This window comes from Muscardinus avellanarius (genome assembly GCF_963383645.1).
Source record: "Muscardinus avellanarius genome assembly, chromosome: 8".
Classification (NCBI taxonomy): Eukaryota; Metazoa; Chordata; class Mammalia; order Rodentia; family Gliridae; genus Muscardinus; species Muscardinus avellanarius.
Genome location: NC_137794.1, coordinates 118,065,108 through 118,080,883, shown reverse-complemented (window position 1 = coordinate 118,080,883; position 15,776 = coordinate 118,065,108). Strand labels below are relative to the sequence as shown.

General features: G+C 40.7%; 1 protein-coding gene and 1 pseudogene across 2 annotated transcripts in view; both read left to right on the top strand.

Annotated features, from left to right (window-relative positions):
- Positions 1–15,776, top strand: part of DYNLT2 (dynein light chain Tctex-type 2) — a gene marked incomplete at both ends in the record, with an annotated part of 30,670 nt that overhangs the window by 9,772 nt on the left and 5,122 nt on the right. Inside the window, one exon of the mRNA XM_080700761.1 lies at positions 5,840–6,046. Coding sequence (XP_080556887.1) covers positions 5,840–6,046 — 207 coding nt within the window. The remainder of the gene's footprint in view (positions 1–5,839; positions 6,047–15,776) is intronic.
- LOC308266376 (sodium/potassium-transporting ATPase subunit beta-3-like) lies at positions 2,355–3,177 on the top strand (annotated as a pseudogene). Its single transcript has one exon. The product of its transcript is annotated as a sodium/potassium-transporting ATPase subunit beta-3-like (transcript).

The window sequence follows — 15,776 nt, the reverse complement described above, 5'->3', positions numbered from 1 at the left end:
AACACATCTCTATAAAAAATGGACAGATTAATTAGAAGATATAAGGACATACTTGTAGCCCACAACACCAACAGTCAGTTGGGCATATTGACATCTATAAATTGCTTCATCTGCTGAAGAATTACTCATTCTCTAAGATGCACCAAAAAACACACCTTAACAAATTAAAAATAGAGAAATCACAATACAAAAAATGTAGTTTTTCTCAGACCACAATGGAACTATAATAGAAACCACAATGAAATGTTAACTGGTAATTTTCAAAATATATGGAGGTTGACCAGTACACTTCTCTAAAGAATACATGGGTGTTGATCTATACTCTCTTCTAGTAATTGCAAGGCCTCTGGTGTAGTTTCCAGATCTTTGATCTATCTTGAGTTGACTCTTTTGCAGAAATAATTTGAGGTTTAATTCTATTCTTCTACAAATAAAAAACCAATTTTGCAAACTTCATTTGTTTAATAGGTTGTCCTTTCTCTAGCGTATGTTTTGGGATCTTTGTAAAGAATAGAGTATGGATTTGTTTCTGAATCTTTTATTGTCCGTGTGTTTTTGTGCCAATACCATGCTGCCTTTATTACTATGGTTTTGTATAGTTTAAAGTCAGATAGTATGATGCCTCCTACAGGGTTCTCATCACTGAGAATTACTTTGTTTATTCTTGGTCTTATGTTTCACCATATAAATTTCTAGCTGTATGAAGAATGACCATGGCATTTTGATAACGATTGCATTGAATTCTGTACATTATAGAATGGCTATTTTGATATTTATTCTTCCAAGAGTATGGAAGATCTCCAACATATAGACACTGGTAGGAACTTCCTCAATAAGATCCCTAAGGCACAAGAAAATAAAATGGTGGAATGGCATTAAATTAAAAAGCCCCTGTACATCAAAGGAAACCATCAAAAGCCTTAAGAGAGAATTGACAGAATGAGAGATCTTTGAGATCTCCCCCAACAGAAGACTAATACCTAGAATATACAAAGAACTTAAAAATTTAATATTAAAAGGAAATAACCTAGTCAAAACATGGGCAAGTGAACTAAATAGACACTTCACAAATAAAGAAATACAAATGGCCTGTAAATACATAAAAATATTCAACATAATTAAAAATCAGATACAAAGCAAAATTATAATGAGATTTCATCCAACTTTAGTTAGAATAACAATAATCAAAAGTACAAAATAATGCTGGCAAGGATGTGGAGAAATAGGAACTCTGATACATTGTTGGTGGGACTGGAAATTAGTGCAGCCATTTTTGAGATCATTGTGGAGATTCCTCAGAAGCCTGGGGAAATAGAAGATTTGACCAATAGAATAGTGGGGGAGGAGCCAGGTGTGGTGGCACAAACTTGTAATCCCAGTATTTGAGAGGCTGAGACAGGTGTATCTCAGGTTTGGGGCCAGCCTCAGCAATTTGTGAATCCCTCCACAACTTAAGGAGACTCTTTCAAAATAAAGAATAAAAATTAGGGCTGGGCATGTAGCTTGGAGGTAGAATGCCCCTCGGAGGAGGAAGACTTGAGGAAGGAAACGTCAAATAATACTTTGTTCATATATGAAGGCATTACTACCCATCTCATTATCATGAATGGGGAGGAAGGGAGAGTTAGGTGGGGTCTGGAGGGAAACACCAAATGGTGTATACATAAATGTATGTATCACTTTGAATGTCACTGTTGCATAATTATAATGCACTAATAGAATTATAAAAAAAAAAACTGGCTCAATATCCCTTGTTATCAATGTAGAAATCCTCAAACACTAGCTCTCAGTCTTATATCTGAGGACTGTATTCCATGACTAAGTGGGGGTTATTCCTGGAAGGCAGGATAGTTTTAACATGTGAAAATCTACCATATAGTATACCACCACACAAACACAATAGAATAGACCACAGATTGTCTCTATTGATGAAAAAGCATTTGAGCCAGGCATAGTAGCACATGCCTACAATCCTAGTACTTTAGAGGCTCAGACAGGAGGATCCCAGGTTTGAAGCCAACCTTAGAAACTTAGCAAGACCTTACTTGAAAATAAAAAGGCTGGGGTGTAGCTCTGATATAGAAAATTTCTGAGTTCAATCTCCAGTACAAATAGATATAAATAAATAATACTTGACAAAAACATCTTTTCATGATTTAAAAAAAAAACTCAACAAATCAGGAATAGAAAGAAACTACCACAGTATAATAAAAGCCATATATACAAGAAACCCACAGCAGACATCATATTCATTAATAAAAAGGGAGTGGCTGAATGCTCCTGGTAAGAAGCTATCCTTGACCAAGCCACTCTGCCACTGTCACCCAGCTGCACTGCTAAGAGCCAGGTGCCCCATGGTGAGGACCTTCCTCACGTACCACATGCCCACCATGAGGGAGAAATGGAAATCCTTCAACAGGAGCCTGGCCTAGTGGAAGATCGTCCTCTACAACCTGACCACCAGAGATTTCTTGGGGCACACCACCAAGAGCTGGGGTTTGGCCTTGCTCTTCTATTTTTTTTTAATGGGTTCTTGGCTACACTCTTCTTGTTCATCATGTGGGCTATGCTTCAGATTCTGAATTATGAAGTACCAAATATCGTGACCAGATTTCTTATACAGGACTTAAAGATTTTTTCAAAACCAGTGACTGCATTGGAATATTATTTAGTGCATCGGATCCAAGTACATATCAAAGGTACATTAACAACCTTAATAAGTTTCTAAAATTATCTTCTGAAGAACAGAAGAATCTTATAGTCTGTCCTGATGGAGGCCTTTTCTGAAGAGAAAGGTCCAGTTTATGTTGCATGTCACCTATGTTCTTATGTCAAGTATGCAGTGGTATGAATAATCCTGATTTTGTCTATTACAAATGGCAACCTTGTATTGTAAAAATAAACAAAATAATTGGATTAAAGCCTGAAGGAGATCCAAGGATAGAATGTGTTTCAAAGAATGAATACAGTAACTGCAGAAGTATCCTAATTATGGAGTTATAGACTTGAAGTATTTTCCATATTATGAGGGAAAAGCTTTATGAGAGATATTGGCAGCCATTAGTTGGTATCCAGGTCATCTTAGTATCTAGTAGTATCAAGAGAGAAGTTATAGTAGAATGTAAAATTAATGAGTCACCCAACCTCAAAAATGAGGATGATCCTGACAAGTTTTAGGGATAAGTTATCTTCAACATCACAATGCATGCATAAGAGTAGTATATCTCTACTGAGTAAACATGTTTTCTATTTTCATCTGTATCAGCTGGACCTGTCATTTTAGGAAATGAGACCATCATAGAGAAAAGAAGTGTACTACAGGACACTTGGGTATCATCATAATGTACTTCCAGACCATAGTGCTCAGTGTCCTCTTCAGTGACTGCCTGTTACCTCTTCTGCCCTTTGAACCAGTGTACAGTCACCATATAGGGAAAAGTGAACACCTGATTCTAAACATGTAGAATGGGAGGTCTTGTCTTTTTTTAATGTGTGTGTGTGTGTGTGTGTGTGTGTGTGTGTGTGTGTGGTTTTTTTTGGGGGGGTTGGGTTTTTGGGGGGTTTTTTTGGTGGTACTGGGGTTCATGGAAACCCTTCTACCTCCGGGCTACACTCCCAGACCGATTTTTATATATTTATTTGGAAACAGGGTCTCTTAAGCCAGCAAGGCTGGCTTCGAACCTGTGCGATACTCCTGTCTCCGCCTCCTAAGTGTGGGGATTACAAGCATGCGCCACCACGCCCGGCTTTAATGTTGTTTAATTGTCAAGTGTCTAAAACTTAATGTGCTATGCTATGTAAATTTTTACATATTTAATACTGGTTAACTCATAGTTTGATGCCAACAAAGTTTTAGGGATAAAATGGTACCTGGCCAATATCAAGTGACTTTATAACTGCAAGAAATATGTATGAAAAATATTACGGTTGTAACAGCACTGAGGGCTCTTCTCCTTGATGCAACATAAATTTGTTGAACTGGGAAATTAAAATTAACAGGCAGTTTGGTTTCAGCTTCAACAAATGTTTATTATAAAGTTAATAGTAAATAGAAAAGGAAGAGAAGAAAAAATGCCTGGCACACATACTGGAGAGCCTGAAAAAAGAATTCTACCCCCTTCTTTGACCCAAGTCCTTAAATACAAGTTTCCTTCTTGTTATGTTCTTATCAGTACAGTGTTACCAAGGCAATGGGCTAGTAACTTTTTTCTTAAACAGGTGACACCTCTATGTCTATGGACAGTGCACTTACTAAGTGCAGGGGTCAATAATCTACCTTGCTTTTACCTTTGTTGTATTGGGCTGTATTGGTTGCCCATCAACTATGGGTGCTTTGAAATAGCACACCGAGTTTACCTTTCTGGGTCCAAAATGATAGGAGGGAAACAGAGGCACAAATTAAGAGCTAGTGTGGATGTGTGTAATTTCTAAGAACAAGGCATAAGGCTTTTGCTATCTGAAATGTGCCAGGCAAGTCACTATGATCTTAGGGTTTTTAATTGTCTCTACATATTTTTAAAGCTAAAGACTTTGTTTTTACATTCTTACTGTAGGTAAACATTAGGACACAGGGCAGAGAGAGAGGGGAGGGGAGCTCTGAAGTGTAGCAGGCAAAGCCGCCATCTCTCCCTGCCTGAGTGCCTGCACAGAACCCAGACTCAAATTGCCTTTTACATTTTATTGGAAATGAACATCAGAGCAATTTTTCAGTACCGGCACAGAGAATTCTGTATATGAGGAGGAAGAAAAAGAAAGTTATCTGAAAGTGCAAAAATGGTAAAAAAAAAAAAAAAAAAAAAAAAAAAAAAAAAAAAGCTGAAAGTATGTCCTCTAATAATAGGAATGAGGCAACTTCTTTTCTTGTTTTCTACCACTTATATTCAATGTAGAATTGGACATTCTAAGTGAAGCAGTTAAGTCAGAAAAAGAAATCCCTGAATATTATTAAAATGAAGTTTACCACATTTTCATCACTTCTACTCACATAGAACTCGAAGTTTTAAGACAAGTCATTTAACTAGAAAAATAAATTCCTGAATATTGTTAAAATGAAACATCACTTTAAGAGGCCAGAATGTTCATATGGAACATATTAGGCCCTAAATAAACATTTCCTTAATGCATGTTGGATGTCACAAAATGAAATTGCATGTCTAAAGCATAGATTGATGTATATGCTGAATTGATGCACTTCTGTTATTTTTTCAACTGAAGACTACTTATATGACCTAAGTGATTGTTATTTATTCAGAGACAAATAAAAGAAAATAAATAGTTTTAAGATAATGTGCCCAATGTGGTGGCACATTCCTGTAATCCTGGTACTTGGGATGCTGAAACAAGAGGATCCATAAGTTCAAAGGCAACATTTGTTAACTTGGTGAGACCATTTTAAAATAAAAAGTAAAATAGGGCTGGGGATATAGCTCATAGATAATAGTCCTTTGGTTCAATCTTCAGTGTCACAACCACTACCACCAACAAAAAGACAATGACAATCTTTTCATAACCTCAGAGTAGGAAGCATGAAAGGTTTTCTTTACATTCCTGTTTCCTAGCCATTCATTTGCCTTCTCTAGAGGATACTCTTGTTTCTAGTCCTTTCACATCTAACTCTATGCACCAAATTTGTTTATGTATGTTTGTGTGTATATGTTTGTTTTTCTGCTTTTATCCTGGGATTAAATTTAGGCATTTAGAGGCTGCATTCTCAGAGACACTTTTCACGATAGATTTCCAGGCGCTCAGTCCTGCCGTGCTGTACTAGCTGCTTCATCTGAAATTGCATTTTACAATTGAAAAAGTAACCTCTCTTTCTCTCGTTCTCCCCCCATCCCAGTATGCCCAGATCTTAAGAGAAAGGCTAAGAGAATCTTTTCATGATGTTCAGTATGTGGAACCTCCATTTGATGACTCAATTGCTGATATAGGTAAAGAATGGAAGAGTGCCCTAGCAAAATTAAAGTTTGCTAATTCATATAGAATGGAGCCATTGAAGAAATTCCAAGCTCATTCAGTAGAAATCAAAGTCCAGCAGATACTGAAGGTAGGTTGGGGGCTAGACAAGTAGCTCAGTGGTAGATACCTTGCTTATATGCTTAGCATGCAGGAGGCCCTTGGTTCAGTGCCAAGCACCACAAAAAATATAGGTTGATAGATATACATAATAGCAGTATTTCAGTAGGAATTCTCCAGAAAAAGAACCGTGTGTGTGTGTGTGTGTAAAATTATTGTAGGAATTGGCTCATACAATCATAGTAGTCAGTAGATCCAAAAATCTGCAGTGTGCAATCTGGGGAGCCAGAAAGGCTGGTGTTGTAATTCTGAGTTCAAAGGCCTGAGACCCAGGGAGCTAAAGGCGTAAGTCCTAGTCCACTTCTGCAGGCCCAAGAACCTGGGGCACTGATGTCCAAGCGCTGAAGAAGATGGAGATTTTAGTTGAAACATAGAGGAAATTCACCCTTCCTCCCTTACTTTACCTTCTTCCCCTATCCAGACCTTCAGGAGAGGATGCTGTTCAGTCACACTGATGAAGATGATCTTCTTTATTATGTTTGTTGATTAATATGTTTGCTAATCTCTTCTACAAACATTTTTAGACACAACCAGGTATAATATTTTACTAGCTATTGGGATTAGCCTGGTCAAATTAAGACATAAAACTAATGATTACAAACTAATTTCTTGTCAACTAAGCACCCATGCAAATATCAAACAACAAAGAAAATAGCATCCAGATGTGGTGGCACGTGCCCATAAGTAAACCCAGTACTTGGGAGTTTTAAACAAGACTACAGGCTCAAAGCTGGGCTCAGCAACTTAGCAAGACCCTGTTTCTAAATAAAAAATAAAACAGGGATGGGATTGTAGCTTGGAGGTAGAATGCATCAAAATAAAAAGATGATAGTAAGGTCAAAATTCCACCTAATATGATACAGCTAACCTGCATATGACTGAAAAATCACTAATTCCTTCCTAGAATAGACAGTAAAGTCTTGAGTTGTATTTACTCTTGTGATACCCGTAACTTAAATACTATAATATAAATCAGCAGTACTTTAATTCTGTCAATGCATTTGTGTAATGTGATGAGGGAATAAGAAAGGAAAGAAAACAAATACATTTGTTTAATGAATGTGCACACATTTATATATGAAGGAAATACTTGTGCCAATTTTAGTTCTCATTTTTGTATCTGATTACATGGTTGTAGATGGTATTTATAACTACCTTCTACTACCAATTATTATTCCCATTGTCTTTAGCAAGCACCTCAGCAGGTTATGGTTCTTAACCTGGCAGGGTAACCAAAATTATCATTCCTCAAGGATCTGTCCCATTCACAGTTCTTTCTGAATTTGATTATTATATTAAGTTTTCATCAACCTTAATCACAGGTCATAGTAATACTAAAAGACATACTAAAGGAGTCCCTGTATTCCTGATAAACTGTTTTATTTACCTCTATTATAGAGTAGTAGTTCACTTTACAATTATAACTTACCCATAAAAGTTAGGTTTACTCACCTTATCCAGTACTATGACTCACTTTATTGACTGTTGATTCAGAGGCATGAATTGCTCAGGGCATCTAGGGAGCAGGCTTCCCATTCAGTGTTTATGTCTTCTAAAGACATGTGTTTTCTAGTGAAAGCATTCCTCCCTCTGGAATTAAGATCTTTAGACTGACCAAGCATGAAGTTATGGATATAGGAAGCAAAAAGTTAGTTGGGTCATATAACACCCAGTTCATAGTGGACTGATTGCATGGTAGTTTGGTGACCTGTGGGCAAGCATTTTATCTCTCTAAAGGCCCAATAACAGGTCAAAGAGAGTAGTTAAATAGAGATTATAGCAAAGCCTTGTTTCAAATGACCAAGGGCCTTTGAAATACTTCTCCTTGAGAGGACACCCAAAGGTTCCAAACAGGACTCCTATTTGCCATGGTCACTCTAAACACCACTGGATCTGCAGGATCATATAGCACAAGTGGCAGAGCAACTTGCAGAAGCCTGCAGCCTCTTTGGTCTGGACCCCACTAAAAACTAGCAGATTTGTGTGTCAATTGGTATGTGAACTAGAGTAACACATAAATGAAGACTGTATTACCTCCAAAATCCAAGGAGACTCAGTAGGCACTGTGCTTTCTGGGATATAGAAGGGACCAGATGCAACAAATCATTGTTAACCTTTGAAGGAATAGCTCAGGTGTCCCACACTGTTAGATTAGAACGTCACTGAATTTTAGTTGGATTTATTTCTCACTATCTTACAATTACCTTACCAATAATTCTAGAGTAGTTGCTACCTCTTGCTCATTAGGTTCAACCATGATAATATCATCAACATAATGGACCAAATGTGAGATTTTGTAGAAGGGAAAGACAGGATCTCAGTATCCTAGGAGCAATTAACCAAGGTTATTTTATTCTTTAGTTTTGAAAAAGTATTTGAAAATATAAGTGGTTGATTAGGAGTATTCAGTGCAATATTTTGTATATCTTTGAACAGTTCACATATGGGCTATTCTCTCTTTACAAACTAAATTCTGACATAGAGCTGAAAAGTTCATATTCCCTAAAGGTGATGCAGGTCAGGTATATTGTTGGCTTTTCCATCTGAAAGCAAATCGGTTTGGACAGATCTTATGGATAGGTAGAGAGAAAATAGATTTTTTCAGACCAACAGCTGTATAGCAGGTACTAGAGAAGGTTAATTTGCTCAAGCAATGAAATGACATCTGGAGTGTCCATCTGGTTATTAGCGTATAATAATCCACTATGATTCTCCAAGATCCTTCTCTCCTATTACAGGCCAGATGAGATGGGCTGACTGGGACAGTGGTGGTAATCTCCACCCTTGCATCTTTCAAGGTCTTTATGTTGGCAGTATCTCTGCAATCCCTTCAGAAGTTTTGTGTTGTTTTTGAACTAGGTAGAAGCTAAATGCTTTCATTTTATCATTCCTTCCACAAAGGTCCTTATTCCAAAGGTCACGAAACCAATGGGATTCCGACATCTGCTAAGTATTTCTATTCCAATTATGCATTCAGGAACTGGACACAGAACTGGCTTTTGGGTTTCACTAGTCACATGTGAGATGGACTGAATTAAAACCCCACCTGAAAGCTAAACTTACTAGATGCCACTCTTTTCCAATCAGTGCCCTAAATTCAAAGTAGACACCCTACAAGATTGAGAGGTCAGCTTGCATCATAACGAAGTCAGTTGCAGATTGAGGTTCTGCTTTTAATTTTCAGCAAGTTCAGCCCTATAGATACAGGAATTAAAGCTTCCCTTCAGGGCATACATAGGAGTTCTTAAATCATTTATACAACACTTGACCTAGGGACAAAATCTCTGAGGCACATTCTTTTTTTTTTTTATCTCTTTGTTCAGTATCCTAGAAGCAATTAACCAAGGTTATTTTATTCTTTAGTTTTCAAAAAGTGTTTGAAAATATAAGTGGTTGATTAGGAGTATTCAGTTCAATATTTTGCATATCATATGTTCACATATGGGCTATTAACTCTCTATTTACAAGCCAATGTGGTGACATACACCTGTAATCCCAATACTTAGAATGCTGAGACACGAGGATTGCATATTTGAGGTCAGCCTCAGCAACTTTTAGCAAGACCAAATTTCAAAATAAAAAAGATAGTCTGGGGGCATACCTCAGAAGTAGAATGTTACTGAGTTCAATACCCAGTAACCCCCAAATCTTTTCCTATAAAAAATAGAGTCATTAGTGTCTTAAAACACAATTAGCTTAGAGAGCCAATCTCAGAAACCCCGGAAACAACAAATAAAAAACCTTAATTTTTAAAATTCTCTCATTCTTCAAATGTTATTCCTCTAGAACCACTCTCAGTACCAAAATTGTATTAGTCAGACTGTGTGTGTGCCCATCCCCATGTGTATTTATAACTTGGCTCACAGTGTTATAGAGACAGAAAACACCCAGAGTCTTGCCTCTGCAAGCAAGGCAAAGAGCCAGGAAAGCCTGTGATGCAGGCAGGCTACATCCAAAGTCTGAGAACCAGGGAGCTGATAGTCCAAGTCTAGGTCTGAAGGACCAAGAACCAGGAGTTCTTATATCCAAGGGGAGAGAATATGGACATCCCAGTTACAAAGCAAATTCACCCTTACTCCATGATTTTTTTTTTTTTTCCTATTTAGGCCCTAAATGGATTGGATAGTACCCATCTTTATTTGTGAGCTTTACTGAGTCCACCGATTCAAATGCTGATCTCCTCGAAAATGGCCTCACAGATATGCCTAGAAATAATTATTTACTAGCTACCTGGGAATTCCTTAGCCTAGGTAAACTGGCACATAAAATTAACCATATAAGCTGGGCATGGTGAAGCATGCCAATAATTCCAATACTTGGGAAGCTGAGACAGGAGGATCACAGATTGAAAGCTGGCCTCGGCAAGTTGGCAAGGTTCAGCAATTCAGGAAGATCCTATTTCTAAATTAAAAGTATAATAGGGCTGTGTGTATAGCTAAGAGGTAGAATACCTCTGGGTTTAATCCCCAGCACCACCCACACGCATGCACGCACATATATGCACACACAAAATTAACCATGGCAAGTATCTTGGATTTGGGGATTTGATGTACTATATTAAGATTTATGACATGGCAAAGTATTGTAGTCATATTTAATAATCTTCACATTGATATTATGAGCTAAATTAAAGGAATTTTTCAGTCAGCTCTAAATTATCCATAGTTATTTATCAGATCCACATTTTGAGGAACAAGTTTAAAAAATACATTGAGTATGTATTTATGTATGAAACATTGATTCCTGAGTACATTTTTAAGTTTTAAAACACATAATTCTAAGCTTATGCATATAGTATGTTCTTTAGTCTGACTGGAATCTGAAGTTTGTTTAAAACAGTTGTTTGAAACTGGTTGTGGTGGCACATGCCTATAATCTTGGTACTTGGGAGACTGAGGCAGGAGAATCACAAGTTTGAATCCAAGCTGATCAATTTAGTGAGACCTTGTTTTAAAATAAAAAAATAAAAAGAGTTGGGGGTATAGCTAAGAGAGCATTATTGAGTTCAATCTCCAGTACTGCAAAGAAAAAACAAAAGACAGTTGCTGGGAACATGGTCTGGCCTAAAACAGCTTCTTCAGTTTTATATAACTAATACTAGTTATATCATAGTGATACCATAGTATTTGTACTAGCTTTGGTATCCAAAAGCTACATTTTTCAGTTAAAAGGAGTTCCTGTCACCATCTTTCCTTTAAAAAAAAAAAAAAGGACCAAATTAAATTTTATTTTAGATTTAGGAAGTTCCTTTGGAGGGCCCCCTTTCTTTATTTTAATATATTTTTATTGGTGCATTGTAATCAAACATCACAATGGAATACAAGACTTGTGAGGATATCCAAGCACACATCGTCCAATTAGCCTTTATCCAATCCCCATCCCATTCCCTCCCACTCCCTCAATCCCATGCTTGATATAGTGATTAACTTTGATATATTTGTTTACGTACATCATGTGCTTTAAAGAGATTCCATCTTCCCCCTTCCCATCCCCTCTGATTGGTGACCTTAATTGCTGCTCCATAGGGCCCTTTCTTCAACTGGATTTCCTCCTATTACCCATTTCTTCCTAGTTTTTGCATATTAGGAAAAGCATCTGATTTTTTATTTTATGTGATATTTCTCTGTGTATGCCACATTGCAAGTTCTGATCCCACTCTTGGAGGCCCCGGCACTGGCCTGGCCACACAGCAGACTCTGATCCTGGCCTCACTGGCTCCAGCACTGGCCTTGCCTTATGGCAGGCTCTGATCCCAGCCTCGGAGGCCCCAGCACCGGCCTTGCTTTAAGGCAAGCTCTTATCCCAGCGTCACTGGCTCCAGCTACACCTCACCACATGGTAGGCTCCGATCCTGGCCTTAGGGGCCCCAGCACCAGCCTTGCCTCACAGCAGGTTCCGGTCCTGGCCTCGGAGGCCCCAGCACCTGCCTTGCCTCATGGCAAGCTCCAACCTGAGCCTCGCTGACCCTGGATCCGGCTTCACCTCCTTGGCAGGCTCTGATCCCGGCCTCAGAGTCCCCAGCACCAGCCTTGCCTCACAGCAGGCTCTGACCCTGGCCTCACTGGCCCCGGCTCTGGCCTCACCCCTCAGCAGCCTTCGATCCTGGCCTCAGAGGCCCCAGCACCGGCCTTGCCTCATGGCAGGCTCCGATCCTGGCCTTGTTGGCCCCCGCACTGGCCTCACCCCTTGGCAGGCTTCAGTTCCGGCCTCAGAGGCCCCAGCACCAGCTTTGCCTCACAGCAGGCTCCGATCCCAGCATCACTGGCCCGGGCACCGGCCTCACCCCTTGGCAGGCTCCAATCCCGGCCTTGGAGGCCCCAGCACCAGCCTTGCCTCACGGCAAGCTCCAACCCTGGCTTTGCTGACCCTAGGTCCGGCCTCACCCCTCGGCAGGCTCTGATCCCGGCCTCGGAGGCCCCAGCACCGGCCTTGCCTCATGGCAGGCTCTGACCCTGGCCTCGCTGGCCCCAGCCTCACCCCTTGGCAGGCTCCGATCCTGGCCTTGGAGGCCCCCGCACCGGCCTCACCCCTCAGCAGGATCCAGTCCCAGCCTCGGAGGCCCCAGCACCAACCTTGCCTCATGGCAGACTTCAATTCCGGCCTTGGAGGCCCCAGCACCACCCTTGCCTCACGGCAGACTCTGACCCTGGCCTCGCCGGCCCCGGCTCTGGCCTCACCCCTCGGCGGGCTCCAATACTGGCCTCGGAGGCCCCAGCACCAGCCTTGCTTCACGGTAGGCTCCAATCCCAGCCTCGCTGGCCCGGGCAACGGCCACACCCCTCAGCAGGCTCCAATCCCAGCCTCGATGGCCCCGGCACTGGCCTCACCCCTCAGCAGGCTCCAATCCCGGCCACGGAGGCCCAGCATCAGCCTTGCCTCATGGCAGGCTCCAATCCTGGCTTCACTGGTCCTGATACCGGCCTCACCCCTTGGCAGGCTCTGTCCCTGCCTCAGAGGCCCCAGCACTGGCCTTGCCTCATGGCAGGCTCCGATCCTGACCTCACTGGCCCCAGCCTTGCCTTAAGGCAGCCTCCTATCCTGGCCTCAGAGGCCCTGGCACCGGCCTTGCTGTGCATCGGGCTCTGGTCTCTGTTACTATGAGCAGGTCATCTATAGATGTTCGCTTTTTTCTCCTTTTTTTTTTTTTTTGTGGTACTGGGGTTCCTGGAAACCCTTCTACCTCCAGGGTACACTCCTGGAGACCTATTTTTTTAAATTTGGAAACAGGGTCTCTTAAGCCAGTGAGGCTGGCCTCGAACCTGTGTGATACTCCTGTCTCCACCTTTCAAGTGCAGGGATTACAAATGTGCGCCACCACACCCGGTGTTGGATTTTTTTTTAATTTTAACATTAGAAAGCAGTACATGTCTTTTGTGAAAACTGGGACCCCAAATACCTAGTGGCATTGAATTTTGTCTTCCCTCCAAAGGCAGAGGTCCACAGCTTCACTTCGGAGAGCAGGCTCTGCTGTTCCATGTGCACCCTGGCCTCCCACTCTGTGCAGAGGAGCGTAGTGGCTATGAGGGCTGATGACTCCTAGAACGCACAGTGTGGCAGCTGGAGGGCCCCCTTTCTAAATTCCCCTTCACCACTGATCTCTCTTCTGGGAACCTGGTGACCCAGCCCAACCCTTGGGCTGTGTGTTCCTTGTCTTAATGGTACTGATGCCCTCCTCTCAACTTAAAAGATTGCCTTTATTAGGAACACCTGCTGAAGTATTTAGAGGTAAATAAATTGTCTATGATGCAACTTTTTCTGAAATGGTACACTAAAAATATATGTGCATAGAGATAAGTTTTAATAAAAGATTCTTACCTTCCTTTCCATTATTTCTATTTTTTTCTATACTTTTGTGGGAGGGGGTAATTGGGAAATGAACCAATAGGCATTCTACTTCCAAGATATACCCCCAGATCAATTTTAGTTTTTATTTTACTGGGTTGCAGAGAGTCTCACTAAGTTGCTGAGACTTCTCAAACCTGCAATCCACCTGTCTCAGCCTCCCAGGAGTGCTATTATAGACATGTGCCATTGTACCCAGCTGTTTTCTGTAAATTTAATAAGAAAAAGTTGGGGGAAATAAAATGCACAGTAATTTTTACCCTAAAGATATAAACCAGGAAATCATAAATGAAGCTAAAGTAGAAACAAAAAAGCTTTTACTTGGGTTCAGCATAGAAAGAATCAGAAGAAACAGGCTTAGCCAGAAACCCAGCATGTGTCCCATCAAGGGAGGGGAGGACAGGGTTTTTAAGGGGAAGAGGAGAACACTGGGGCAATGTGAAGTAATTAATTTTGAACATGTTTTGACTGGCCCTGGTGGTAACAGGTTGCTGCTGTGGTCTGTTCCAATATTAAGCTGTGTGGGCGGGGGGCGGGGGGGGCAGTTCTGGGGACTGTCGGGATGTTCAGGGACAGACAAGTCAGCAGCAGTTCCTGGGTTGAGAGCCCAGTGATCTTCAGTCAAGGGCTCTCTTCCCAGAAAGTCCACAGCGCTCTTCATCTCATCTAGAAGTCAAAGGTTGTAGGCTCCTCTCTCCGGGGCTACTGTAGCCCTCAGAGGGGATGCCAGAGGCCCAGAGAGAAGTGTGCTCTCCTTAAACTCAGCCCTGTTTAATTGTAGCTGAAAGGTAGTTTAACTATTGACTTTGTGGGGAAGGCACCAAGTACAGTGTGAATGTATGCCATTGTCAACATGATCTACATTATGATGTGAGACGATAATGCACCAATAAAAATAAACAAATACTGGCTTTATCTGATTGCTTAATGTATTCTCTTGTATGGTCTTTTGACTAGAAGGCTATATATAGTATGGGGACCAAAGAATGTTTGTGAGACCCACCAAAGGAGAGGTACAGTCTCTTTCCACTTGGCCTAAGATTAGACTGACAGAAGACAGTAACAGGAGAAAAACGTGAATGTTAGTAACGTTTATGTATATGGAAGCCCTTACAAGAAATATATTCACAGAGAAGCCGAGGCAAACACTTACACACTTGTTTGGATGAAGAGTAGCAAATTGTGAAAATGTGACCAGATGGAGGGTTGTGCTGGTGCAGATACCTGTGGAAGGTAAGAGCCACTGAACACGGGTCATTTGGACAGACTCTACTTGGCCTCCTCTCCCGCCTCAGCTCAGAAGCCATCTACTTTCCCCAGCATAGGGAGGTCACCTTTACCATGGCAGTTTGATCTTCTGTGTTCAGGAAGAAGGTCATACCCTCACACATCTTTTTTAATATACTTTTATTGGCACATTAAAGTCTCACACTATAAATCATAGTGATAGTGACATACATGCACACAGTACTTGCATCTTCTGTTTTAAAAGTGCTTTTGACTTATGATAATCAGTATGACCAAACAGCAAATTGTGACTCTTTGTAAATTGTGATTCTTTGTACAGCCTTCCACCCCCTCCATTACCACAGACATTGATATATTTCTACACTAAACTAATAAATTAGACAAAGATATCATAGCACATGATTTCAAGAAATAAATTTAACTCAATTTAACTCAATAAAATAGTTGCTTACATCTGTTTCTCTGAACTAAACACTAATAGCAAGCATCTGTGATATAATACTACAGAATTTTAGTGTGTCTTTCTCTTGATCCTGCCACATAGGCTGAATTAAAATTTATTGAATATATAGGCTGAGGATGTAGCTCTGAAGTTCAGCACTTGTGTAGGT